This window comes from Talpa europaea (genome assembly GCF_964194135.1).
Source record: "Talpa europaea genome assembly, chromosome: 11".
Lineage (NCBI taxonomy): Eukaryota > Metazoa > Chordata > Mammalia > Eulipotyphla > Talpidae > Talpa > Talpa europaea.
In genome coordinates this window covers 16128422-16154326 of record NC_140078.1, presented here as the reverse complement: position 1 = coordinate 16154326, position 25905 = coordinate 16128422, and the positions used below count along the sequence as shown (strand labels likewise).

At 54.6% G+C, this 25905-nt stretch overlaps 4 protein-coding genes across 5 annotated transcripts; 2 read left to right on the top strand and 2 right to left on the bottom strand.

The window, feature by feature from the left end:
• Positions 1-353: 353 nt before the first annotated feature.
• On the bottom strand, positions 354-6206 carry CPXM1 (carboxypeptidase X, M14 family member 1; the record flags this gene model as incomplete). The annotated part of the gene is made up of 14 exons (XM_084248347.1): positions 354-595; positions 723-825; positions 1395-1534; positions 1711-2008; positions 2090-2269; positions 2355-2551; positions 2635-2758; positions 3114-3202; positions 3287-3437; positions 3833-3923; positions 4014-4153; positions 4270-4379; positions 4526-4687; positions 6035-6206. 14 exons carry the CDS (start codon positions 6204-6206, stop codon positions 354-356), a joined length of 2199 nt encoding a protein of 732 aa, XP_084104473.1.
• A 5912-nt stretch (positions 6207-12118) lies between these two features.
• On the top strand, positions 12119-12712 carry LOC311180206 (uncharacterized protein C20orf141; the record flags this gene model as incomplete). Its single annotated transcript, XM_084247872.1, has 2 exons — positions 12119-12381; positions 12475-12712. The coding sequence occupies 2 exons, from the start codon at positions 12119-12121 to the stop codon at positions 12710-12712; spliced, it is 501 nt and encodes a 166-aa protein (XP_084103998.1).
• A 706-nt stretch (positions 12713-13418) lies between these two features.
• TMEM239 (transmembrane protein 239) lies at positions 13419-13898 on the top strand (the record flags this gene model as incomplete). Its single annotated transcript, XM_084247653.1, has 1 exon — positions 13419-13898. The coding sequence occupies exon 1, from the start codon at positions 13437-13439 to the stop codon at positions 13896-13898; it is 462 nt and encodes a 153-aa protein (XP_084103779.1). The 5' UTR covers positions 13419-13436.
• Positions 13899-20850: 6952 nt separating this feature from the next.
• Positions 20851-25100, bottom strand: PCED1A (PC-esterase domain containing 1A; the record flags this gene model as incomplete). 2 transcript variants are annotated; one of them, XM_084247321.1, is made up of 7 exons in its annotated part: positions 20851-21194; positions 21510-21785; positions 23396-23642; positions 23756-23906; positions 24016-24254; positions 24364-24443; positions 24962-25100. In XM_084247321.1, 7 exons carry the CDS (start codon positions 25083-25085, stop codon positions 20956-20958), a joined length of 1356 nt encoding a protein of 451 aa, XP_084103447.1. In that variant the 3' UTR covers positions 20851-20955. The 2 variants fall into 2 exon arrangements, with proteins under 2 accessions (XP_084103447.1, XP_084103448.1); XM_084247322.1 differs by having other exon boundaries at positions 24016-24101; positions 24962-25085.
• Positions 25101-25905: the final 805 nt, after the last annotated feature.

Below are 25905 nucleotides of genomic sequence, written 5' to 3'. Positions count from 1 at the left end.
ACACCAGAGAGCCCAGATAGAGTGAAGACTTGCTGGCCTGCCAGCCTCCCAGCCCCCCAGCCAGCACCCCTGCCTGCCATATGCCTGGTGAACCCCAATAAAAGACCTGCAAAAAGCCACTGAGGACTCTGACTCCTCCTTTGCCCGGTCTGCATGGGATTGGAAAACCTGCACTGTGTCCAGTCCTGACTCTACAGACATAGAGAGCACAGAGGAACTGGCTGGGGTGCCGGTAGCTTTAATGAGCCTGAGGTGCCCCTCCCCCAATCTCCCCTGCCCTCCCTCCCCCAGATTCTCCCACTTCAGTTCTGGACAGGTCCAGCCTGCCACGGCTTTGGGGCGCTGAAGAGCTGTTAATTCTTCTGTCCTCTCAGTCGCTCCAGGCGCCTCCGAAGGTCTGGGGGCACCTTTGCCCCTGCTGCCAGCAACTCTCGAAGTCTCTGTTTGGGAGTCTTGGTGAGGTGGAAATTACAGGGCACGGGACCCTCTTCAAAGGTGACCCGACAGTTGCGTGTTGCTGAGTGGTAGCCCTCGGCGCTGGCGGTCACCACATAGTCCCCTGGGGTCAGCAGGCGCCAGTAGTCCCCACCCCAGGCTGAGGAGTGAAGGGCAAGATCAGGACCCAGGGACCCTCAGCTTTTGACCCAACCTAAAGTGCCCCTGTCGCTCTCCCGCTCTCAACCCCACAGCCTGTCCCCAATCACACCCCAGTCCCCACTCACCCGTAGTCACGTCGTGGTTAATCCCCTCCACGGCAATGACCGCATCTGCAATCCCCAGCTCCGTGTCCTTGTCCCGAACGACCCCCGCGATGCCCATGCGCACCTGTGTGGGCAGGTCAGCGAAACCCTTTCCCTACTGCGTGACAGTGCGACCTTCAGTTCATCTTTCGCCCTGCTCCCCTGCAAACTTGGTAAAGGTGGTAAGTCTACTCTGTTCCCAGGGGATGATACTCTGATAAAAGATCTATTGAGTAACCAGTGGCACCTGGACCAGGAGAACTCTAAATCCCAAGGGCCTATCCTCGGCTTCCCCAAACGCAGACCCTTGTCACCCGGCTTGTTGCTTTGGAACCCTTGGAAGTCAGACTTAGGGAGCCAGGGGAAGGGACCTGAGCTCCGGTGACATCTGAAGCAGCTATGCCAGGGCACTGCCTGCACGTGCCCACGGGAGGCTGTCATGGGCGGCTCTGTGCACCACCTTGTGGCCCCCAGGGGTCTCCTCCCACCAATGCTGTTATATACCACCCTGTTGGCAAGCCTCCAAGTCAACCCAATGCCAAGGATGACCCATCGCGTTGGACCTTCAAAGACCCCAGGTGAAAGTCATGCTCCACGAGCGCTGAGCGGTTGGAGGGCCTTGGGTGGGCTGGGGGAGGGGCATTCACATCCCACCTGTTCCAGGTAGGTAAGGAGGGCTTCTTTGTTGTTCTCCCACTCCTGGGGCAGCTCAAGCTCATGTGGGAACTTGTCACAGGACAGCTCCACAGTGACCTCAAAGCAGTTGGTGTGCAGGTAGCTGAAGTCATTCATGCCTAGGGTACCACAGATTCGGGGAGCTTAAGGGGGCAGCACAGCAGCCCACCCCTCTGGTGCCCCCCTCTGGGAGACACTTGCCAGTGGGAAATGACCCCAGCGCTGTATAGGACAGCAGGTTGTCCTACTGGGGCAGGCCTATGAGAACGGGCCAACCCCACCCGTGGGCACATACTCCCAGGGACTGTGTGCCAGTCAGCCCCGTTGATGATATTGCCCCGCATGGAGAAGTCCTCGCTGTGGCAGGGCCGGCGGTCCGGGTCCTGCATGGCCCGATTGGTGCCTGCATACACGGTGCTGAGCCAGCGAAACACGGCTTCGTCGGGGGTGGGAGTGAGTTCACGGGCAGCCCACGGGGTCCGAGTCATGTCGAAGGGGTAGGACACCACCAGCTCGCCCCCGTGGAGGTTGGCACTCAGCACAAAGGGGATCCGCTCCATCCAGCTGATCACAGCCCGCGTTTCAGGAGCCACCTGCACAAGGGCAGGTCAGGAGAGGCAGGAAAGGGACAAGAGTCCCCGGGGGGGACGGCCATCCTGCCCCCAGATACTCACAGTGGCATTGGGCAGGGTGTAGTAAGTGGGCAGTGGCAGGTGATGGTTGGGGACGGTGTTGGGTACCAGCCCATTGTCCTCCGCTTCCCACAGTCGTGTGTTGAGGTCAGCAAAGTTGTGGTTAAGGTCAATGTACTGCTGGGTCCAGCGACCCTCTGCCCAGCCCACCAGCTCCGAGCCCTGCCAGGGAAAAGACTTGCTCCAGCTCAGCAATCGCTGGGCACCAGGACAGAAGGAGCAGGTAGCCCTCGTGCCAGTCGCCTACCCGGCGGAAAGCCGTCTCATAGCCATCAGGGTTCATGGAGGGCAGCAGGTGAATGCGCGTCTCAGTGAGCAGCCGGGTCACCCGCGGGTCCCCGCGCAGGAACTCAAGGCACAGGAACTGCATCAGGAGCAGGACCAGCTCCCGGCCCAGGGCCTCGTTCCCATGCATGCCGGCCACGTAGCGCACCTCGGGCTCCCCTAGGAGCACACAGGGGCTCGCAGCTGCCTCCCGCCTGCAGCCCCCACCCCCGTGCCCACCTCTCCCCCACATCTGTCAGTACCCAGCTCGTGCTCCCCAGGATGGTCTGACATTTCCATCACATACAGCTTCAGGCCCTGGTGGCTCTTCCCGATGCTGTAGATACGGGTGATGTTGGGGCACTGCTCGTTCACCTGCTTCATCAGCTGGGGGCAGAGTGTGGCATGGCATGGGGCATGGGAGGATTAGACCCAGAGAGCAGACCACGGGTGGAGGCAGAAGGACTTACAAAAGCCAGTGGAGGCCCACACAGAAGAAGGCACCATGACACAGAGCAGGAGCAGCAGAGGAGCAGCAGCGGAGCAGAAGGAAGGGTCCGAACAGGGGAGGCCCCATGACAACGGAATTGGGGCAGAGTTTAGGGGTCAAAAGGAGAGAAAGGTGAAACAGCAGGGGGAAGGAGGGACATGAGGGTCGGGTTGTGATACCAGGTTAAGCCCTGGTGGGCAGGGGCCTGAGCTAGGCAGATCACCCCTCCCAGTCACTGCCATTATGTCTGACCTTCCTCATGGCCTTGTAATCGTGATGCCGGAAGTCCAGAGGGTCAGAAGATGCCAGTGCAGGGGGCTCAGGGAAGAGGCCATTAGGATCTGGTAGAGGGTAAGTCCATGGCAAAGGGTGAGTTCACAGTGGAGGCTGCAGCCTGACCATCTAGCCCCTATGTGAGTACCCACCTGAGACGGGGCAGGCCAGGATCTCTGCCCGAAGGCAAGGGGCTCCCTCCTGGAGCCAGGTCTGGGGCAGTAGGCGAATGAAGCGGGCCACCTGGGGCTCAGGCAGGAGGTTCAGCACTGGTGTCTCTGGGTCCGAATTGGCAGGAAATACCTAGGGGCATCAAGTCCTTTGGTGAGGCGGCTTGAACCCCGGCAGCCAAAGCAGGAGTTGAGGCCTCCAAGCTCACCATCAAACCCACTCAAGCCAGAGCCATGAGGAGGTGAGCAGAGAGGCAATGACCCCAGGCCCACTGCCAGAGGGGTGTCCCAGCTGGAACCTGTGGCATGAAGTGGCACCATACCATGGTGGAAGTATCAGGGAAGGACGCAGGCATGTTCCAAAGCAGACAGGCTCCAAAGCTGCCTCCTGGCTACCCCCCATGCAGATGGCAATCCCCTTTTTCTCCTGGGATGCAAGTCTTCCAAGTCCTCAGAGGAGCCCCAGGCCAGTCTAGCATGCTCCAGTGGGCCCAGTGGCCAACCCCCAGCTACCATGGGACCACTCACTGCATCCATCCCACTGCTGCGGTTCCTGCTCCCCCACCAGGTGCGACTGTCATTGCTGAACTGGACCTTGAATGATGTAACCCAGTCATACCTGGCAGGAGAGGTAAGGAGACATCATCAGTGAACCCCAGGACTCCCACCGCTCCCCATGACTTCCAAGCCGGGGGCTCGCCTGCCTCACCTCCAGATGGAGTTCCTGCCCTGTGTGACGACGCCTGAGAAGCGGGTAGGGTGCCTAGCATCCACCTGAAACCAGGGCTCAGTGTCCTGCTTCTCGGCACACCAGGCCCCATCATATAGGTCACCATCCTCCAGGCCTGACTGTGGACAAAGGACAAGTGATTGGGCCTAATTAGGCTGCATGGGGCGGGCTAGGTCAGTGGGTGGAGAGTAGGCAGGCAAGAAGGGTCACCCTGCTCTGAGACAGGGCTGCTGACCTGGATGTTGAGCCGTCCTCGGTGTGGTCCAAGACCAAAGGACTGGCTGCTGGATGCCTCAAACTGGCTATCAGAAACTCGCAGGGACTCCAGGCCCAGAGGGGGACAGTCTGGTGCAGAGAAAGAGCAGTGAGACAGGACCAGAGAGCGAGAGGCCAAGGTAGGAGGGAGGGACGCCCACACCCACGAGATCAGAAGACACCTTAGTGTGTGCCCCAAGGCTGCAAGTCAAATCAGGACCTCAATGAGGAGATACCTGGTTTTTGTTGCTTGGGAGGGTCAAGGGCCCCTGCAGGACTGGTGGTCACTGAAGGACTGGCTGTCCCCAGGGGCTTGGAGCGAACTAGCTTCTTTCGCTTCTTTATGATGATCTTTTTCTTCTTGATGACACGAATCCGGACATGCTGTCCTGAAGTCCCTGGGGGCCAGGGAGACACAGCACCAGGAGAGGGAAGAATGGCATAAACCCCCAGACAGGGGGTTCTGCCAGGCCAAGAAAGCCTGCAAGCCTACAGCAGCTGCCACGAGTGCAACCTCACCTCCAACCCTCTCTGATGAAGAGCTGCACCCAGCCACTGGCAACTATTTGGTGCCTTACCTCCAGGCCTTTGCCCTGGCTGTCAACTCCCCATCATACCACCCATCACCTCTGATTTCACTGCCTAATCACCACTGTCCCTTCCCATCTCAGCCCAAATGCCCCTTGAGGACCCTTCCTTGCCTCCAGACCCCATCTCATGCCCCAAAGGCCCGGCGCCGCCTCCCTCTCTGGGTCTGCCCTCTAGGCTGAGATCCATGTCTGCCTCGGTGTTCAGGCTTTCCAGGGCCAGGTCTGGGTCCTGCTCTCCCTTCAGCACAGGACCTTGCGCAGCGCAGGTGCCAGTAGCTCCGCAGTGGCCAGCCCCCAGGCCCACAAGCACCTGCATGTCTGGTGCCTCTGTGCCTTTGCACAGACTGTTTCCTTCTTGGCTGCCTCTTCCTTCAGAGAAGGAATTCAGAGGTACTCACCCTTGAGGACCCAGCTCCACTTGCCTCCTCTAAGAAGCCCTCCTTGATTGCCTCCGCTTGCCTTCCCTCCCTATGCCCCCCCACCAGAAAAGCTGGGAAGTCAGACAGCCTGCTTCTCACTCTCCTGAGAGTGCCCCATTCCCAAGCAGCCGCAACAGAGTGTCCCCCTTTCCTGGTTCTTTCCTTCCAGCCCTTACCCCTCCCCTACAGCCTTTCCTGCATCTCCTTCCCCACCTCCTCCTGGCTGGTCTCAGTTTCATCATCCGGGAAAAGGGGAGGGTGGGGGGCTGCAAAAGAGCTGCAGCAATCTCTGGCTGCAGCCCCAGGACTGCTGACTGGATCTGCAGAAAGCTGGGGCTGCTGAGTCAGCAGCCGCTGCAGGAGGCAGGGAGCGTGAGCGAGTGAGTAAGCGAGTGAGTGAGTGAGCGAGTGAGTGAGTGAGTGAGTGAGTGAGTGAGTGAGTGAGTGAGTGAGTGAGTGAGTGAGTGAGTAAGCGAGTGAGTGAGTGAGTAAGCGAGTGAGTGAGTGAGCGAGTGAGTGAGTGAGTGAGTGAGTGAGTGAGTGAGTAAGCGAGTGAGCGAGTGAGTAAGCGAGTGAGTGAGTGAGCGAGTGAGTGAGTGAGTGAGTGAGTGAGCGAGTGAGCGAGTGAGCCAGCCAGCCAGCCAGCGAGCAAGCGAGGGGAGAGGAGCGGTCGTGAGGACAAGGCAAGAGAGTGGGAGACCCGCAGCAGAGAAGCCGCCCTCGGCCCGCAGCTCACCGCTGGTCCTCTCCGTGGGCGGCTGTGCCTGGCCTCTACGCGGGCCCGGGGTCGAGACTGGGGCCTGTGTGGTCAGGGGGGGCGCCAGGCCTTGCACAGAGGCGTTGGTCGCCCCCAGACCCAAATCGACCGCAGGCGCGCAGGCGGCCAAGGCGAGCAGGAGACCCCACATGGCGTCCCGACGTGGGGGAGCGCGCTCCGCGACTGGCCCGGCGGGAGGTGGGTTCCTCTCTTCCTGCCGGGTGCTCCAGAGCCCCCCGCCCCTTCCTGCCGCCGCCACACGCCCCTCGGCCTCTGTTCCGCCCACAGCCTGGTCTCCGGTCTCCCACCCGGGAGTGGAAGCGATTCAAGGGCCGGGTGGGGTGCACCTAGCGGATCTCCGAGAGGGGCCGTCGCGGAGGTCTCTCCACCCGCCGGCCGCCCCCTCCCTCTCCAGCTGCCCTGAGCGCACGGGCCTCACTGGGGACCCCCCTTCTCAGCCTGCTGAGCCCCTCCCATGCTCCCTCGCAGTAGGGGGCGCCCGCTCCACAGCGGGCACCTCTGTACCCTGTACCTTGCACTTGCCAGCCACCTTACACCTGGCCTCCCAGGCAAACCTCATTTTCCAAACGGGTAAACTGAGTCCCAGCAGTAAATTGACATGGCCAAGGTGGGAAAGCTGAAAACTTTGGGAAGGAAACTGGCACCAGAGAGGGAACTCTACCCAGAGACAGAGGCCCCCTGGCAGGGGGTGAGAGAGGGGAAACTGAGGCGGGAGGCCGGGGACACCAGGAGGGCTGGCTTTCCAGGACTCCTTATGAAGGACAACCAAGGAGGCCCAGCCAGAGGCAGCCCTTCCCACCATCACCCAGGTCCCGCCTCTCCCCTCCTCTTTCCCTCCCCTCCCCTACTCCTCTGCTTGCTGGCTGCCACGTTCTGGGGTTACATAACCAGAGGAAAGAAGCATGAGCTGAGCGGATACCCAGCTAGCTGGGGGGGTGGGGGGTGGAGGCTTGATGTGGGTCCTGTCCTCCCCCATGTCTCCCTTTCTCTCCAGATCCCCGATTCCAAAAATGCAAAACCCCCTGGATTCCCCCCACTCCAGGGACACACACACACACACACACACACACACACACACACACAAGAATGAAGGAAGTGAGTCCACTGTGCTCTGGCCAGTGGTCTGCCCTTGCAAGGAGCAGGCCAGGGAGATACCGCTATTCCCACAAAAGAAGCGTTGCCCAGAAGAGGTCAGAAATCCTCCGGAGTACACCAGGCCCTGAGCAAATATTTGTGCATGCCACTGTCGGTATAAGCAATTTAAGCCACCTAAAATGAGCGCGTGGGCACCATTTTTGCAGGCCAGTCTTACGAGACCTCTCGAAAGGAATACCGCTCAGCTGCCCTGGATGAAGCCCACTGCCAGCAGGGACAACCTCGGGGTGCGCGCTGGAGCTCCTCCAAGCATTGGGTTATCCCCTGTGCTCTGGGTAGAGGACCAGGGACTCCCTGAAAGGAAGTAACCCTGCCCACATAGGTCAGGGACCCACCTTGGAATGCCCAGTCTGGATGACCACTGCCAGGTCCCAGAAAAACTTACAGGATGCCAAAGCACAGGCTCCCCAAGGTGCAAATCGGGTGCTACTTATGGAACAGGTACTGTGGGAAATGCTTCCTGAGAGGCAGCAGCTAGGACAGGCTCAGGTGGAAACAGAAACTGGTCTGATCAGACCCTGAGGGTTGCTCCCCGCTGCAAGCCCACCTGGCTACTTCCCTGTCTCTGGCCCCCACCCTCATCTAAGTTTCTCTGAAGGGCGTGAGGCAATGAGGGAGCTAGGATATCTCTGACTCCTGAAGGTCCACATCCTCTAAGTCATGCCCTGCACGGCAGCCACATCATGACATGCTCCTCCTGGCTTAAGTCCTAGAGGGAGGGCTCGCCTGCCATGATCTTCAGAAGAAGGTTCTTCACCCACACCTCTCCAATCTCATCTCACCCACCCTCTCCCCAGCTGTCCCTCCTGTCCCTCCAGCTGCGCAGCCATGCTGGCTAGTCTCGTGTGCTTGTGAAGCTTGGTGGCCTGAGGTAAGCAGCCTGGGGACCTTAGCAACAACCTTTTGCCCAGTTCCTGGTGTGCAACTTAGTCCCTGGTATGAATCTGGCTTCATGTTAGACCATGCACCACCATGAGGCAGGATGGATCTGAGTGGTCCCGTGACTGCTGACCCTTTGCTCACCCTTGGTATGCAACTCTATGACTCACCTCTTGGTATGTAGCCACGTCATAGTTGACCATGTATAGCTCAATGCAAGCCCACCCAGAACCTTGTAGAAACTAAAGTGCATATATGCCCCTGATTTCCTACAAAGAGGGCTCAGCCTTGTGATTCGAATCCACTGAGTCAGCACCAGTGTATTTAAACCTGCTTCTTGTTAGCCCTGGTGTCCATGTTTCCTTTGTGTGCCATATAACACTAGAGCCAGCCAAGTACAGGGATTTTGCGCTTGCTCACCAAGGTCAGGTCCTCACCATTCAGATTGCCTTTCAATGCCTTCTGCTTCCATAGGCTTTCCCTGTGCACTTAGATGCACAGGGAGGCATCTCCCCACTTTTCCATCCTCCCTTCACCACCACCTCCCGAACTGCCTTTCTGATGTTCTGATGTTCATCACTGTCGTTGAGAGCTTTGCTCTTCAAATGTGGCTGAGGACCAACAGCATCAGCATCCCCTGGGAGCTTGTTAGAAATGCAAGATCAGTACCCCAGACCCATCAATCAGAATCTGCATTTTAACATGATCCCCAGAGGATTCAGCCTCATGTCACGTGCACATTAAAGGCTGAGAAGCTCTAGATGGAGATTTTCCAGTGGTTCCATCTAAAATGCACGAGATTCACAACCTTCTGTGTTTGATGCCATTCATGGAAATGTTATCTCAAGGCACGAGAGTACACCCACAGGACACGAGGAAGTTGGTATTTTATTCATCCTGGGAGGATCTATCCCCACAATATTTTTATCAAGATACTATAGATTAAAGTTTTACATTTTTAGGTTTATAACAGAGCACTCTTTTCTACACTTCTCCATTCTCAAGGCAGCCACTTTTAATTCTTTTTGTTATTTCTCCTTGTATTTCCCTCAATGCTTCAATTGTTGCTTCTTGATTTTTCTATGTTTAAATGTGATCTGTGGGTTTCCTACTATGAAATTAAGGATTTAGCTTTCCTAACACACTCCCAAACACAAATGTGCGAGTATACAAACCTACATTTCCCCTCATTTAATCCTCTCAAAAGATTTAAATCATTGTTTGCAGTCAATATTCAGTACTTAAACCCATGTCAATATTTTGGTGTACTTTTTATGTTCCCTGGAGTTAGCAATTACTTTGTTTTATCTTGGTTTTCTAGATACCAATTGCTAATTCAATCCCAAAACTTCCAACAGAACTTACCAAGTATTTTGAGCATGTCTAAAAGCAGCAGATAATGAATTTCATTTTCTTCTGCATTCACCCCCCTGGAGCATCTATCTTTTGTTTTTTGTTTGTTTTTTTTTTAATTGAGGCAAGTTTTATTTATTTATTTATTTGTTTGTTTTTATTTATTTATTTATTTTTATACAAGCACTGGGTACAGTCACGGGAGGGTGAGGGGAGAATTCACCAGAGCAAGAGCAGGGAGCAGAGCAGGCAGAAGGACCGAAGTACACTGCTGAGGGGAGCAGCGGGTGGCAGGAGAGGTCTGCGCACCATGTGGGACCCTCCTCTGGTGGCCGGGGAGCAGCCGGGGATCGAACTGGCACCTCAGAGGCCGAGGGCAGCTTCGCAACCCAGCGCTCAACAGCTGCGCCACCGGGGAGGCCCAGCATCTATCTTTTGATTCCAGGCTGGGTTACTTGCTTTCTCCACCAGGAACACAACTGATACGCCCTGCCAGTCTCACCATCCCTCACCTGGCTTTGTTCAGGAAAACTATTCCGCCAGGCTAGAAGGACCAAAAAGCACTCTACCGTCAGGTGGGTACAGGTTTACTGTTATCACACTAGTGGGCACCAGGCAGGGAGAGGTCTGCGCCCTGAGCATACACAAAAGTTTCCTTTTATACTCAGTTATTTTAACATAGGTTACATGGGTAGATTACATGTTGTCCTTCAGACGAGGGAAAGAAAAAAGGGGGTTACACAATGGGAGGGGGAACGGGGCCAGCAGCCGATAAGGGGAGTTGGCTTACTCTGTCATTCCCCCTCCTCTTGGAATGCAGCCTTGTTGGTGTAAAGACCAGCCATGAATCCATCAGACAAAAGGAGAATTTACAAATGATAAGGAAAGCAAACTTGCTTATTGCACCTGGGTTGGAATGCTGATGTAACGGGACTCCCATGGCATCAGTTGTTTCAGTGCTGTCCCCTTTACTGTCAATTTCAACATAACTTTGGACATTTTCCACTTCAGTTTGGCCTCATTTCTTGAATTCCATACTGTCCCTTAGTGTAATTCCTTGTTTTGCTGACGCACATTCTCCCATAACTTCCTAAGAAAGAATGTAGGCAAGATCAAATTTTTGAAAACTTACGTGGCCTGAAATGTCTTACTCTATCTTCACGCTTGATCATCATGTGGACAGATACACTTCTCTAGATTGGAAATCCTGATCCCTCAGAATTTTGTGGGTATTGCTTTATTGCTCTGGGAAGAGCCAGAGCAAGAGGAATCAATGAATGGTCTCAAGGGCCAGAGGTATTAACCCTATGGGCTGTTGAGCTTGTCACCACCAAAGATGTCAAGGTCACCAGACACGAGTCTTTGGACAGGACCTGCTAGAGGGAGATGTGTAGCCTGAGTCTGGTTCTACCTCCCCTTCTGGGGACTGCATGATACTCTTCTCCTCACCCTATCCCCATCAGTTTCCCTCAAAGTATAGTATGTCACACGGATTAATCTCTCTCAGTTATGACTTATCTCCACTCTTGCCTCAAAAGTCACGAAGCTGAGCTGTGCTGAACCTCTGTTAACTAACTGCCATTATCAGCGGCAAAAGTTTCTTTTCCAGGTGACCTGTCTCTTCAAGACACTCTTGTGGTCCTTAATTTCATTCTCAGAGGGCAACCTTAACCTCCAGTTTGGAGGTTACTATGTTAAAGTCTTCCTACATTCACCTCCTTTTTTAAAAAAAAAAGATTTATTTATTTATGCATACAAGAACTGGGGTACAGTCCAGAGGTATGGGGGGGGGGCGTTGAGAGGATTCACCAGAGAGAGAGTGGGGAGCAAAATAGGCAGATTGACTGAAAAACACTGCTGAGGGGAGCAGCAGGCGAGACAGGAGAGGTCTGCTGCGCCTTGTGGGGAGCTCCCTGGCCGGGGATCGAACTCGTGCTGCAGTGGTTGCTGACAGCTTCATAGGCTGCGCCTTAACCCCTTGCACCACCAGGGAGGTCCCACATTCACCTGCTTTATGCTGTTTCTGAAACCCAGGTATCTGAAATACCTCCCACAAACCATAGTGCTCAGAACACCTGAACAGCTCCTCCTGCCCCATTTAGTAGGTCATGTGGAGGCCCATCCCCAGAAAGCCCCAGGTAGCTTCCTGGCAGGGCCTAGCTCTACATGCCAGGGCCACAGTCCTGAAAGATCCCTGGGCAAAGAAAACAGTCCTGCCTCCCTTGGTCAGCTGTCTAGGCCGCAATAGGGTTAGAATGCTTTCCTGTGACTCAGTTCCCCATGGGAGGGCCTAGTGCAGAGAATTAACGAAGGCAAGAGGAAGAATCTTAGTTATCAGAAATTGCTGACCTCCTTCTGGCTAAGCCCCAACTAAGCCACCAGTTCCTATGAGACCAGAGCCAGCAGCAGCCCCCTAGGGGCCCTGGGGCCCACCTGGCAGTAGGTCACAATACCCCAGCTGCCCAGTCCCAGAATGGCTGACCAAAGGGGGAGGAGGTGAGGAAGGTTTGGTGGGTGGGCATGTGGGGAAGGGGAGGTTCCCAAAAAGCCCAGTTCTCCATTCCCTGAGCTTACCCTTGAGTGTCTGCAGGGCCCTGCCCCTCCCACACTCCTACCCCCATACAAGTGCCCTTCCCGTAAGGGCCACCTTCCTCCATGATCCAGCTCTGCTTACCCAGGCCCCAAACCCTTGTTCATCCCATCCCAGTCTCCCCCAGGGGCCTGGGTGCTGGGGAGGGGTCAGGTAGTCCAGTGTGTCCATGTGTGTCCCCCTGGGACCCTAGCCCTGCCCAGCTCCTGGACAGTGTCCTAGGGCTGGGGGCACTGGGGCTGTCAGTTCCGGCAGTCTTTTCCACCATTGGCCCAGCCTTGCTGCTGCTGCTACTGCTCAGTTTCCTGACCTTTGACCTGCTCCACAGGTAAGTGGACATCAACCTGGCAGGTGGGAAAGTATGGGCAGGTAAGCAAGTGGTCAGCTTCCTGATGTTCAACTCAACCCTCTCTCTCCGCAGGCCTGTAGATCCCACCTGGCCACAGCACGCCCTTCTCACAGGAGGCCAGAGTCAAGGGGCCGGTGAGGGTCCAGGACAGCAGGAAGCTTTACTCCTACCGATGGTGGTGGTCCCAAGACAACTCAGCCTTCAGGATGCTCTGCTACTGCTGCTTCTGGGCCTGGGGCTGCTCCTGGGAGCCCGTGGCATGCCCCTGGCCCTGCTGGGCCTGGCTTTCTGCCTCCATCCTTGGGTCTGAGTGCCCTTCTGGATCACTGTGTGCCTTGCAGAAATACACTGGCCCTGCTGCTTCCTTGGGCCTTCTTTCTTCAACCCTGAGCTGGGCAGGCAGGAGGGAACCTCTTATCCCCAAACTATACCCCAGGAGACCTCTGGCCCCACAATAGAGACAGTAGATCCTTGGGTCCATGTGTGAAGTGAGATAAGGAACAGGGAACCCAGGGCAGGATGTGGCAGCCTGTGGGTTGGGGTGGCCCTGCCAGCCTCTTTTGTGATTCTAGAGAATGAGGGTCCAGAGAGAAAGACTTGCAAGGGAGGAGAGCAGAACCCATCAAGGAAGGGACAGGGAGTCAGGGAGGGCTTCCCACAAGAAAGCGTGAGAAATTCTCTCTGTGGGTTCGCCAAGCTCCCCTGACAGCCCGGTGGCTCCACAGAGAGGAACTCAGTTGAGCCTCACACCTGCAGTGGCTCCCCTCTTAGTTGGACCCCACCCCAGCCGGGTCACAATGGGGCTCCCCTGGGGAGGGTGTGGGTGAGTGGGAGTGGGCGCTTGGCCCTGGCTGCCAGGCTGGCCTGGGTGCCTCAGGAAACAACATGACTTAGGTGACTCAGCCAGAGGTAATCCCTGGCCCCAACTCCCAACCCCCCCCCCCCCCCCCCCCGACGTGGGTGCCTTCCTGACCCCTCTGTCTCCAGCTGCTCCTGCAGCTGGCCTGGTCCTCTCCCCAGGTGCACCAGTCACGATGCAGCAGCCACGAGTGGAGACCGATGCCATGGCCGTTGGGGCTGGCGAGGGGCCGCAGCGGGCAGCCCCCTGGTCGACCTGGGTCACACGGCAGGACTGGGTGCGCTGGTGCTCGTGCCACGTGCCCCGTAGCTGGGCCCACTGGTGGAGCACATCTGGCTGGCGGCAGCCACTGCAGCGTGTGTTGTGGGGTCTCGAGGGGATCCTCTACCTGCTGCTGGCGCTGATGCTGTGCCACGCGCTCTTCACCACCGGCTCCCACCTGCTGAGCTCCTTGTGGCCCGTCATGGCTGCGGTGTGGCGCCACCTGCTGCCGGCCGTCCTGCTGTTAGTGCTCAGTGCTCTCCCGGCCCTGCTCTTCACCGCCTCCTTCCTGCTGCTTTTCTCCACGCTTCTGAGCCTCGTGGGCCTCCTTGCCTCCATGTCTCACCCAGGTCACACTCAGGACTTGGACCAATAGAAGGGCAACCCCACCCCGCTGCCTGTGTCTGTTGAGCCCTGGCCTAGGGCCTGAGGCCCTGGGGAAAGGGAGGGTGGTGGGACCAGAACCTCCCTGCCTTGGCAGGCCCTGGACCCCCCCAGTCCTTAGCACTGGTCAGGACACGTGTGATGTTTCTGGAGCTGGCAGGGTGGACTGGCCTGACCCCTGGGCATTTCTCTCAAGTTGATGCTGCAGGTACTTGGGGTAGGGAGTCCGGAGTTTTGAGAAGAGGGGACAGGACACACAGTTTAGCTAGGGGCCAGGTTTGGCCAAGCCACCAAGAGCTCCCATGTGGATGTGGTGACATCCACTGGGTTCCCCTTAGCAGCTGGCAGCCTCTTTTTCTTGCAGTTACTCAGCAGTCTCGTCTTCAGACTCTCTGAGAACTACTTGGGGACCCTGAGACTGTCTCGAAAGAAGAGGTACCCTCTTTCCATTTCCCAGGCTCTAGGGATTGTTGACAGAAAACTAGCTGGAAGAAGGCTGCCAGAAGCTCCATGAGAGGCCTCAATTTGCCTCCCAGACCTTCCTGCCCACTCCCTAGATTTCCTACCTCCTGCCTCAGTTCACATCCCCTAATCTGGGAAATGGGTCCACAGAGTAGTGAGGACCACAGAGAGTGTCAAATCCTTAAGACTATCAAGATGTCCCATTTCACCCCCTCACACAACGGGTGGCCTTGGCCAGTTAATCCTTTTACACCTCCATGTTAAGTGGGTCCCAACCTCATCATGGACTTGTGAGTCAAAGGCACTGCCTATATATGAAATATTTTGTAAAGACCAGAAGACTATAAGATATTCTATTGAACTCTAAGAACACTCTGTAGGCTCAAAAGGTTTTTTGACTCCAAAGGCTGCTGACAGAGCAGGAAGTTTCCTGGGCCTTCAGAGAAATACTGTTATGGATGCAATTTTGACCCCAAAATGGTAGACACAGGATGGATGGGCATGGACAAGAAGTGAAAGGTGGTGTGCTGTGAAATCTCAAAATGTGCAGATGTGAAATGCTGTCTTCTGATTGTGAAATTCTAGGGGCGGGGTGGGGAGGGGGGCGCAGGGTGTGGTGCCAGGAGATGCTTGCACAGCTGTGTGAATGGAGAAAATATAGTCCATGGTTTCTAAAACCCACCCAACAAGCTGCTCCCAGCACAGAGAGAGTCTTAGAATGTGGCATCCCTTAATGTGCTGGACACTGGCCGCTCACACATCTGTTGGTCCTCTGAACAAAACAGTGAGTGATCAGTTGCTACCAAGTAAGGCATGGTTAGACAGCTTTAGCCACCAGCAGGACACTCCCCACCCAACTCCTGACTCCACCCAACTCCTGACTCTCCCCAACTCCCACCCGTCCTAACCCCACTGTGTGTCTAAGCCTAAGATCCCTTTCCTGAAGCCTTAGATCCTAAGTCCCCCACTCCTGCCACTTAAATACTCAGAAATCAGGGACCAACTTCTGGAACCCTGGATCATTTGCTGTCAATTTTGTAACCCAGCCTTGCCACTGGTTAGATGCCTTCAGCACCAGTGCCTGGAAATCCCAGGCACAGTCGTTCTTTCCCATCCCTTGTGAGTCTTCCTGAAATATGGCTTGGTAGCAAGGGCAAGGCAGGGCATGCAGATGGGGTGGCCCTGGGGCTAGCATAGGTTCGAATCCCAGCACTGTCGCTTTCCAGCTCCATGGCCTTGTGGTAATTGCTACACCTTCTCAAACTTCCTTTTCCTCATGGGTAAAAGGAAAGACAGAAGATCTGTCTTTGGGTCCCTGCGGGCCTCCTGGTATGTGGTTAAAGTTGCTAGAATGGTGCCTTGAGCCACAAATTGCAGCCATGCCATTATGGTCTCATTTTCAGGCTCAGGATAACTACTGGCCAGTGGCAAGGCTGGGTTTCTTGAGTCCCATATCGCATTACAGGCTGTTAAAGGAAAGTGATGGAGGAAATCCAGCCAAACTCAAGACCCCATGGTTCTCAATGCCTGTTCATAAGAGCTTCTGTTGGAGATAAAGTGAGATGTGAGGCTTGGGTCTCTTGCGGACTTGGCTGTGCATTGCTGGCCGGGACATCACTCTGGAGCCTTGAGTCACTCTGATTAAGGGGAAGAGGAAGCTTTGGGTCCAGACCAGACACATGTTGTGGAGAGGGGGTCATGATATGGGCAGGAGCAAGGAGAAGACCTTCTCCCTTCCCCCACACAAATATCTGCCTCCTGCCCTCCTACCCTACTGGTGTGAGGTGAGACGGTGGCAGCCAGAGTGGAGAGCAGGTGGACAGTTCTTATCAAATTAAATTAACACATACCCTTCACCCAGCAACCCAAAATGAATTCTCACAGAGGTCCATAACGACCTGGTTTTCAAAGTGTGAGCCCAGGACCATCATTCCAGTCGTCACCTGGGAACTGGCTAAAAATCAGAGTGCTGAGCCCCACTCCAGGGTGCTGAATCACAAGCCTGCATTTTAACAGGAGGCCCAGGCCTTGCATCTAAGAAAGCACACTAGTACTTGAGAAGCACTGCATAAAACGGGTATGTTTGGGAATGATGATCGCACTGTCGGTGATGGTGGGAGGGAGATGGAAAAGAAAAATACAGTGGATGAGCAAAGTGGAAAGGAGCAGCAGGAGTGGATGCCACATGGATTGATCTGGAAATCCTAGCAGGAGTGAAAATGAATGAGAAATAATACAATTCCTTTTACACAAATTTAAAAGACATGCCAGCAAAACAAGGCACTTATTTTGTTGTTGCAAAATACGTAAAAACAAAAGATAAACAGAGGCTATGACCAACTCTAGGGGCTTGTACATGGGAACCAGATGTAGAGATAAAGGAATACAGTGAGGGACCTTAAGAACTGAAAGAAAAAATGACATTTCTGAAATTCCTTCAGATGTAAACAAGGTCATCCATTTAGAAGGGCTTAAAAATGCAAGCCTGGGGGAAGCAGGATGGAATTTTGAGTCTTAATGGTTTGGTCCAAGAAGGAACTACTGTCCCACCGACCTCAGTGGCCTTGAGTGAGGAGGGGCGGTAAGCCCCACTAGCCCCTAGGTCTGGTCGGAAGAACAAGCACATCAACCTCAGCTGAGTAGGTATCAATGCGAGGGGCCTTGCAACTAAGGAAGCAGAGAGGGGACCCACAGAAACAAACGCACATCCCGGGAGGACTTCCTGTGCCCCAGTGAACAGGAGCAGTGATCAGGAGCCCGACATCAAGGGGTCTTCGCTCTGGGGCCACCCCTTGAGGGACAGTGGGGGAAGGAGAGTGGTCTCTGGAAGGAGGCAGTGCCGAGGGGTGGGGGGCAGCTGCGAGAACCACGAAGGGGCCCCCTCCCCGGCTCCTGGGTGCAGGGAAAAGGATAAGTCGTGGCCGAGGCGTTGGGGAAGCGGCTCTAGCACAGAGCAGTCCGTGGGCACAGGAAGAGGGAGGCGGGAGGAGGCCAAACATGGGGGGCCGGGGGAAGGAGGCGGTCTGCGCTTGGAAGGGAGATCGCCCAAGGGAGCAGGTGCAGGGCACGGATGCCCCGGTGCCCGGGTGCACACGAGTCGGGGAGCGAAGAGGCAGCGTCGGGCTAGAGGTGCTCAGAGCCGGGAGGAGCATCTCTTCCTACCGGCTGAGGATGGGGGAAGGTAAAGGCGAGGGATCCTGCGGGGCGTCCTGGATTCCTGCTGCAGACCACGCGGTACCGGCTGCTGACGGCATCGCGCTCTCCCCAACTCAGGTGCTGGCGTAGACGGCAGTGGCTGGTGGGCATCGAGGCAGAGCGGGCGGGAAGACCTGATGCTTAGACTTAGAAAGTACAGGTCTAGCCAGGGATCGGAGGGCTGTGGGCACCCACATAGGAAAGATACCCCTTTCGGAGCATCAAAAATACCCAGAATCACAGCAGGTGGACGCGGCGACAGACGGTGCAAGGCGCCCCCTGGCGGAGACCTCCAGCTCTGGCAGCGGAGTGTCGGGCTCGGCGCGAGAGGAGGCGAGAGGCACCCCAAGCGCACCCCAAGCGCATCCCAAGCGCAGAGAACGCGGGTAGATCCCGGGTCTAGGGAGGAGCATCTAGGGCCTACGGTGGCGACAATGGCGTCTTTGTTAGCTCTTCACCCTTACCCCAAATCTCCAGCTTTGGCCCCTCAGTCAGAAAGCCAGTCAGCATCGAGGGCAGAGCCCGGGAGCATCTGGGGAGAGACAGGCGCAATCTGGCTGGCTCAGAGTCTCAGGCTCCTGGGCCTGCCATGTCCCATGATCTCCCATTCCCCCTGGGGTGAAGAGCTGTCTTTTCTGATATTGTCAGTTTGGGTGCAACCAGCTTTGGACAAGTTATTTTTTTTCCTTCTGAGCAACCATCTCCAACTATATTTGGTTCCCTTGACTATTTCCTATATTCTTGCCTCCCTTATACTGACTTCTTGCCTTTCAAATATTTTGTCTAAAAAAATAAAAGAACTTGATTTAACGTCTTCAAATATGTAACCAGAAAACAAATTTTTAAATTGATATGTGGTATTTGTATACTTGCAAAATATAGTTAACGTGTAGAAATTGTGAAGCCCTCCAAATCAAAGAATACATCCATCTAAAAGTCAGAGCTTATTGGGATAGGAACTCCGTGTGTGTGTTCATCCTACACCTGGGCAAACCAGGATTCCCAGGCAATGCCCCAGGAACTGCTGTTCACAGACACCTTTGACTTGACAGTGATTTAAAAGGAACTGCTGCTAAGGTTCCACCATCAAGAATTTTGTAGATTTTTTTGGTCCTTAACCTTGATCAAGGGACAACACATATGCAAAGAACTGGATAATACAACAGAAGGCAAGTTATCTACTTGAGAAACTTTCAGTTTGGCTAAAATGTCTTAAAAAGATAATTTTGATTTTCTTAAAAGATACCCCACACCTAGCCAGGAAAATAAAGGCTGGTGTCACCACTGATGTGCTCAGGCATCTTTTACTCCTTTCAGGAATATCTTGGTATAGCAAAGAAAGGGATGGTGGAGCCATCCTTTAAAAACCAAAATTCCATGTATGAGAGGGAGTCATGTCAGCTTGCCTTATTACGTGACTTAGCCATGGTCAAATATGGTTTTTCAGATAATAAAGTTTGAGTTCTGTCATGCTTAACTAACAATACACCTACATACTGAAGGCACATAAAATGTCCATTTTTTATATCTCAAAACACGGAGCAGGAAACAACTTAAATGCCTTGTATTTTTTAAGTTTCTTGTCTACCAGCCATGACCGAATAAAAGCGGTAGCAGAGGAGCCAAACTTTTTAGTCATATATTGTATGCTTATATTACAACAAGCTGACAACAAAATAATTTCTTTTCATTCCATTCTTATGCTAAATTTTGACCCTCTCTACGTTGGGATGCTAAAGAAAAGGTTTTGAAGCCTCTCTGTGGACAGGAAGTCATATCACATGATGGGATGGCAATGCTGAAGTAGAAGGATGGGTGACAGAGCACACTCGGCAGTCTTCAGATTGCTAACAGAGTGAGAATTCAGTTTGGGATGAGGTCTCAAGGGAGTAGAAAAGCCTAAGAAAGGTTCCAGAGAGAAGGTGGCAGGGAATTTTAGAGACCAGAATGGCAAGCAAGAGTGGGCCCAGTGAAGCTATAAATCAGCCCAGGTATGCTGTTTTCTCCAGCAACTGAGAAGGCCCAGAATCAGAGGGGAAAGTGTCTGGACAGAGGTTTTGAGGGACTGGGCAAACTAGGTAACTTCTGCAAAAAAAAAAAAAAAAAAAGTAATTTAAAGTTCTATTTTCCTAAAAAAAAAAAAACACAAAACTTTCATTTTAGTATATTCTTTTTTTGTCTCTATACAAGAAAACCAAGCTTGTTTTACGCACTGTGCTAGTACCTTTGTACCCTATCTTATTTGATTCTCAAGTGCCCTATCAAGAGTTTTATTAACTCACATTGTCTGTACCAGCTTTCCCAGCACCAGGGTGTGTTAACAGCTCCCTTTCACTTTTATTTATTTATTTATTTATTTATCTATCTTCCCTTTCACTTATATTTAGCAGGTCATTCGCAAGGATTAATATTTTTCTGGTCTGCTATTTCCATTCCCTTTATGTGAAATGCTACATTCTTTACTAAGGTAAAATTTCAGTAAGAAGCACGAAAGTTAATGTAAGGAAACTATATCCTTCTCTGCCATCCAGTTCTTAAGGTTCTTGAATGGGTCTCTGTTATCTGATTTGCCTGCCCCAGGTCTCTTATAGACCCAACGCTCCATTCCTACCCCCAGCTACCATTTTGCCCACATCCCAATCTTGATGCTTAGGAGTCGTGAATCTAGAGTCAAGACCACTCTCTTAACCTCCTTACAGAGTTTGGTACAGCCCCCTACTTCCTACACTGGGATTCTCTGTTTTCCCTATCACCAATCAAAGAAGTTGATCTGTGATCACTCTGCTCCCATGCACATTACATCTATTAAATGATGGGCTTAGAATCAGTTTCCCGCTTGGGTTTGGGAGTTTCTTGTTTGGTTTCAACCACTTTTGGAGTATCCATCATGCTCCAAGTAATGTGGAAGACAAGGTACATGTCTACCTCCAATAGTTGAATGCTGAATGTACACACGGATGCATGAGACTGGTAAAGGAGAGAAGTAGCCAGATCCAAAATTCCATTTAAATATTGTAACTCAGACCTTAGTGTCAATCCCAAAAAGCTGCTGACAACAGTAGAACCCCCCCAAGATCTTTCTTAAGCACACATGTATTCTGGTGTGAGTAGCAGTGAATGTGTCAGACAAGAGAAGAATGCACACAATGATTTCTAAACAGTGTGGGATGAACAAAGGGTGGAGCCTCCCCAGCTTTTAAGATCATAGTTTGGGAGACTCGCTCCTTCACACAGGAAGATGCCACTCTGTTCTTCCATGCCTTTATTGGTGATAGCAATGGACAAGAACAACACCGCGCATAGCAGATACCCGGGCCCAATCAGGGATGGCAAGCAAGCCCTGCGAGACCACTGACACATCCAACCCCAGCCCAATATCCAGCCTACCCAAGTCATGTCCCCGAATGGGCAGGAGGCCGTCTGTCCAGTTTGTATGTGTGGATCAGTCTGTCTGAGTGTCTGAGTCGCTGCCTGCAGGGCCCCCCCATCCTCGGTACATGGTAGGGGCCATTGGGTACACAGCGTGGCATCCCCCGATGGACCACGGGGCCCCGGTGGTGACCATGGGGGACTGGGCCAGGGACCGGAGGTGGCAAAGGGCCAGGCACAAAGTTTGCTCCAGGACCACAGCCTATAAAAGAACCAGTCATTGTAAGAGTGCGCAGGCAGGATGAGCCCAGCTCTGCCCTCAAGCTTCTCAAGTTTTCCAGTGGGTTTTTCTGGGCTTCAGCAGCACAGCTACCAAATGGCAATACCACTTCCCCTTCCTCCTAATCCCGAAATTGTGACCAGCAGTGAGCTGGTTAATGAGTCTACAGTTGCTGTTCCAGACTCGGCAGTGACAATCCCAGCCTCGGGGGAGCAAGGGACCACCCCATCATCTCAATCCATGCGGGCACAGGGAGCTCGGCTGGGAAAAGAGCGAGGGAAAGCTGCGGGCACCTACCTAAGTGGGGTGGAACTGAGAAGTCTTCCACTGGATTATAATTGAGGAATTCATGAGGCGGGAAGGGCTGACCTGGGAAAAAAGGGGCATCCTGGGAGAGGGGTGGGAACAGGGGAGGCAGCGAAGGCTGAGGGAGGGAGAAGGGAAAAGGCATGGGAGGAGGGAGAGGAGAGGGACAGGGTGGGGGCAAGGGAAGTTGCTCCCCGAAGTCCGGGGGCTGCCCATGGTTTCCCTGGAGCAGATGATCCGGTTCCGGCCAGTCCTCAATCCACGAGTCTAGGAATGGGATGGTTGTTTTAGGAAGATCTGGAGAGCTAGGCCCCCTGAACTCTGTCCACACCTCCAAGTCGCTGTGCCCTCATCTCAGAACAAGGCCACCAGGCAGCGGCCCCTCCCCTCTGCTTTAGACCCACTTTTCCCTCACTCCCGCTCATTTCAAAGCCGGAGGTATGTTCCTGCTTTCTTACCTTTCTCAAAAGTGAATCTGCCCTTGTTCTGACCTCATGCTCCCCTCCAGAGCCTCTGTCCTTCGTCCAGCTCCTTCGTCTTTAGCTTTCCCCCCTCCCCTGCTCCTCCCCATAAATAATAAATGTGCGTCGTGACTCTTATAAACCGACAGAGCCCATCACTCCCTTCTCCCGCAGGCCCTTTCCTTTCAATTTCCCAAGAAAATCATTTCTCCCGGTTTCCATTCCCTTCTCAACAGCTCGCTGACTCTTTCCACCCTATTCCACTCCTTCAACACTTTTTCTATTAACTGTACCCACTTCCTGACAAACTCAACAAATCCTTTCTTCCCGACAGCCACACGACTTGACCGACAGTTTTGTTAGTTCCCTGAAAATGCCTCTTTCCATGTCTCTTCTTGTTTCCTTTACCAGCTCCTCTTCCCTTCTGACTTCTGCTCTCTCCTTCACAGCTCACTCATGCCCCAGCTGCCTTCCCTCTGTTGAGCACCACTGGCTCTAAATCTGCTCCATAAGTCCGCAGTACTTCAAGTAGCTGCCCTGACCCAACCCACCAACTCATCCTCCCACCCGACACTTCCATCTGATCTCCCTATTTCTGCAGCTCCAAACTGGACTCAGAAGACCTGAGCCATCATAAACTAGCCTCACAACCTTTAGAGCATCCCTCTGCTGAGGATCAGTTTTCTCATCTAAAAAACAACGAAATCAGACAATTATATAATCAAAGCACTAACTCACCTCCCAACGCACCGACTCCTGACTATCAAGTTCTAAAGGTCCACCTCTATGACAATCTTGGCTCTCTGTGTGCCCCCAGACCTTCTAGTGCTACTACGAACAGCCTTCTAGCAAGACTTCTGCCCCCAATTCAACAAATACTATCTGTATGGTTGCTCTCTGCATGGTAATCGTGCTAGACCCTGGGGCCAAAATGGGTAAGCTGCCAACAAGGCAAGAATCTTGCCTTTTGAAGACATGATCCAAGGGAGAAGCAGACATGGAAACAATCAGTCGTGATGCCCGCTTGGTGAGCAGGCAGGAACTAAGAGGCTGAAAGCCACAGCAAAGGGGATTTTTTGCTTCTACCACACTGTCCTCCCTTTCTGTCTTTCTACCCCACTTATACCTAAAGTAACTAAAGTAACTCCATTTCTTTCCTGCTATCCTCTGTGGGGTAGGGGTCTTTGGACATGGTGGCACATGTTCAATGCTTCTACAATACTATGTGAGCATACAGAACTGGAACCTGGACTGGAATGCTGCGCCTATGAGCTCATCCTCTCCAGGGAATGAAGCAGCAGCACTCAAGGATAATGATAGTCCTTTAAGGGGCCTCTACTCTCCCTCAGTATCTCCTCCCCACTCTGTTTCCAAGTTCTCTGCATCGCTATATCACACACTTGTGGCAGGGCTCACCAGGGGGATAGTCACGCTTGGGTAGCTCCACGCCCCAGGCATCGGCGACATGGGTCAGAAGCAAGTGTGAGAGGTGGCGGTGGGCATGCTGGTCCCAGTGGACACCATCCCGGTGACGGTGCCGTACTGCATGCCGGAAATGGAAGTGAAGGTCCAGGACATCGAAGCAGTGGTCCCCAGCCAGCGTAGCACTGTAGAAGTTCCCTTCAACCACATCTCGCCGCAGAGAGCCTGCCAGGGGCTGGAGCTAAATGAGAAAATGCAACATCTAAGAGCTGCAAAATGACGCAGAGTCCGGAAGGAGGGTTCTTACCTACCAGTTACCCCAGTCCCCATTTTGTGCTGCCCTAAGCCACTTGCCTCTGGCAGAAGGAAACCCCCGGTGACACGCTCCCCCAGGGGCATCGCCATGTTCCACACCAGCAGGCAGGAGTCTGGCAACACCTGGTCCATTCGTACAAACACCCGCTCCAGATTCTCTCGGTAGCTCTCCATTGAGAAGCGGCCATACCTGTTGGGAAGCACATAAGGTGAGCAAGAACACGGAGGTGGACAGCCTCTAAATCACACATATACCTCCCTCCCGGCCCCCCCACCAGTATTTCCTATCTCCCCCCAACCTGGAGAGATCCCAGAGGCAGGAGTTGATGATCACCAGGTCCGGGGTAGGCCCATAAGTCAGCTCCTCCAGGACGCCCTCCAGGTACTCGGAGTAAACACGGGTGAGGAAGTAGAAGCGCACAAGGTGGTGGCCAGAGCCCGAACAGAACTGACGGACCTCCCGGTACTGCGTGCCGTTGTGCAGCTCGCCCAGCTGGCCCCCAGCCACCAGCTGGTCCTGTTCAAAGCTCAGCTCCCCCTGCCCACCGCCCCCCCCAAGCTGGTCAGACCTATGCCAGGGAGGAGGACCCTACCAGGCCAGGGTCTGTGCCCGCCCACCACTGGCATGGCCGACGAGCTTCCCTCACCTTGGCTTTCAACTGGGCAGCTGTAAGCAGTGAGTCTTTCTGGAGCAGGAGCACCAGGTCCTTGTACACAGCCCGCTGGACTGCCGGGAAATAGAACCCCAAGGCTGAGGCAGGCCTCACCCAACTTAGCTCATCCCAAGTCCAGGCCTCCCATCTTCCCAGGGTGGGTGATTGCCCAACCCACCTCTGTGGAGTGCTTACTTAGAAGCAGGAGGAAAAGTGACCTTAGAAAGCCCTATAGCACCGTCTCTGTTCCTATTAGCCAGTAACACCACACCCCTAACTTAGTATAGATAGATCACGGGGCAGAAGTCAGCCAAGTCACCTGGGGGGACAAACAGCACAATCCACCACTCCCCTGTGGGAAATTATGGGGCACTGTCAGGTTGAAAAATGCTGAGCAAGGATGGGGTAAAAAGTTTGACAGGTGACATCTCTGAGGACACCTGTGGAAGGTTTGTGGGAAAAGGAAAAGAGAAAACCTGCAGGACTGGAACAGACCAGGGATCAGAAAGATCAGACATGAAGACACGGGTCCAGACAAAGAGAATAGGCTGCAGGTGTGGGGCTGAAGGTGCGATCCTAGAGGAGCACTCACTGGAGTCCCCCAAGATGACCACGAACTTGTTGTGTAGCAGCTGCTGGACTTCTGATGCCTGGAAGTGGACCATGGTGCTTCGCAGCGGTCGGCGACGGTCCTCGTTCTCCACACAGAAGACCATGCCTCCTCCAATGAGGGGCTGCAGGGAGGCTAAGCCGCGGAGGGCCGGGACTCAGGGCACGGGTACCGGCCCCTCCTGGGCTGTTCAGGGCCACTGGGAGAAGGAGGCAGAGGCAGTAGAGCGGGGCCCATGGTGACACCCGGCCACGGGCACCACAAGCAGGAGGTCGCCGAGCCTGCAGGCCTCTAGGGCATTACGGCACTTCCCGCGCGGCGCCGCCTGGCGCCCCGCCACGTGCCCGCCGCCGCCCCGCGCATGCGCGCGCCCGCTCGCGCCAATTACCGAGTCCCGGGGCTCCGCGCGGCTCACACGCGAAGAGGGCAGGCCCGCGCGCCGCGCGCCTCGCCCGCTGCGGGCTCTGGGTCTCGCCTCATTGCCCCGGAGGCCGGTCGGTTCTGCACAGCCCCCGCCCAGCAGAGCCCGTGCGTCCCGGTTAGCCGTCGGTGCGCAGCCCGGTGCCCAGCACTCTCCATGCGTGCGTCGCTGCGGCCCCGACGGCGCCTCAGGCCTGGGCACTCGGGGCGGCGACGCTCACAGCTCCCACTTCCGGTCACCCATGTCCCGCCCTGCGCGACCCCCAGCGCCAGAGGGGACAGGAAGGCGGCAGGGGTGGTCGTCCCGGTGGGCAGGAGCCGGGGCCGGGCCCACCCGGGCGGGCACCAGGCCCGGTGTGGGCGGGGGCGCGGCGGCGGCCGTGTGTAGCTGCCCACAGTGGTGATGGCCGTGGCGGCGGCCTCGCCACGTGACCCGGACGGGCGGAAGCGGAAGTGCCGACCTGGAACCTGCGGTAGGCGGGTGTCCCCTCGGTGCCGCTCAGCCG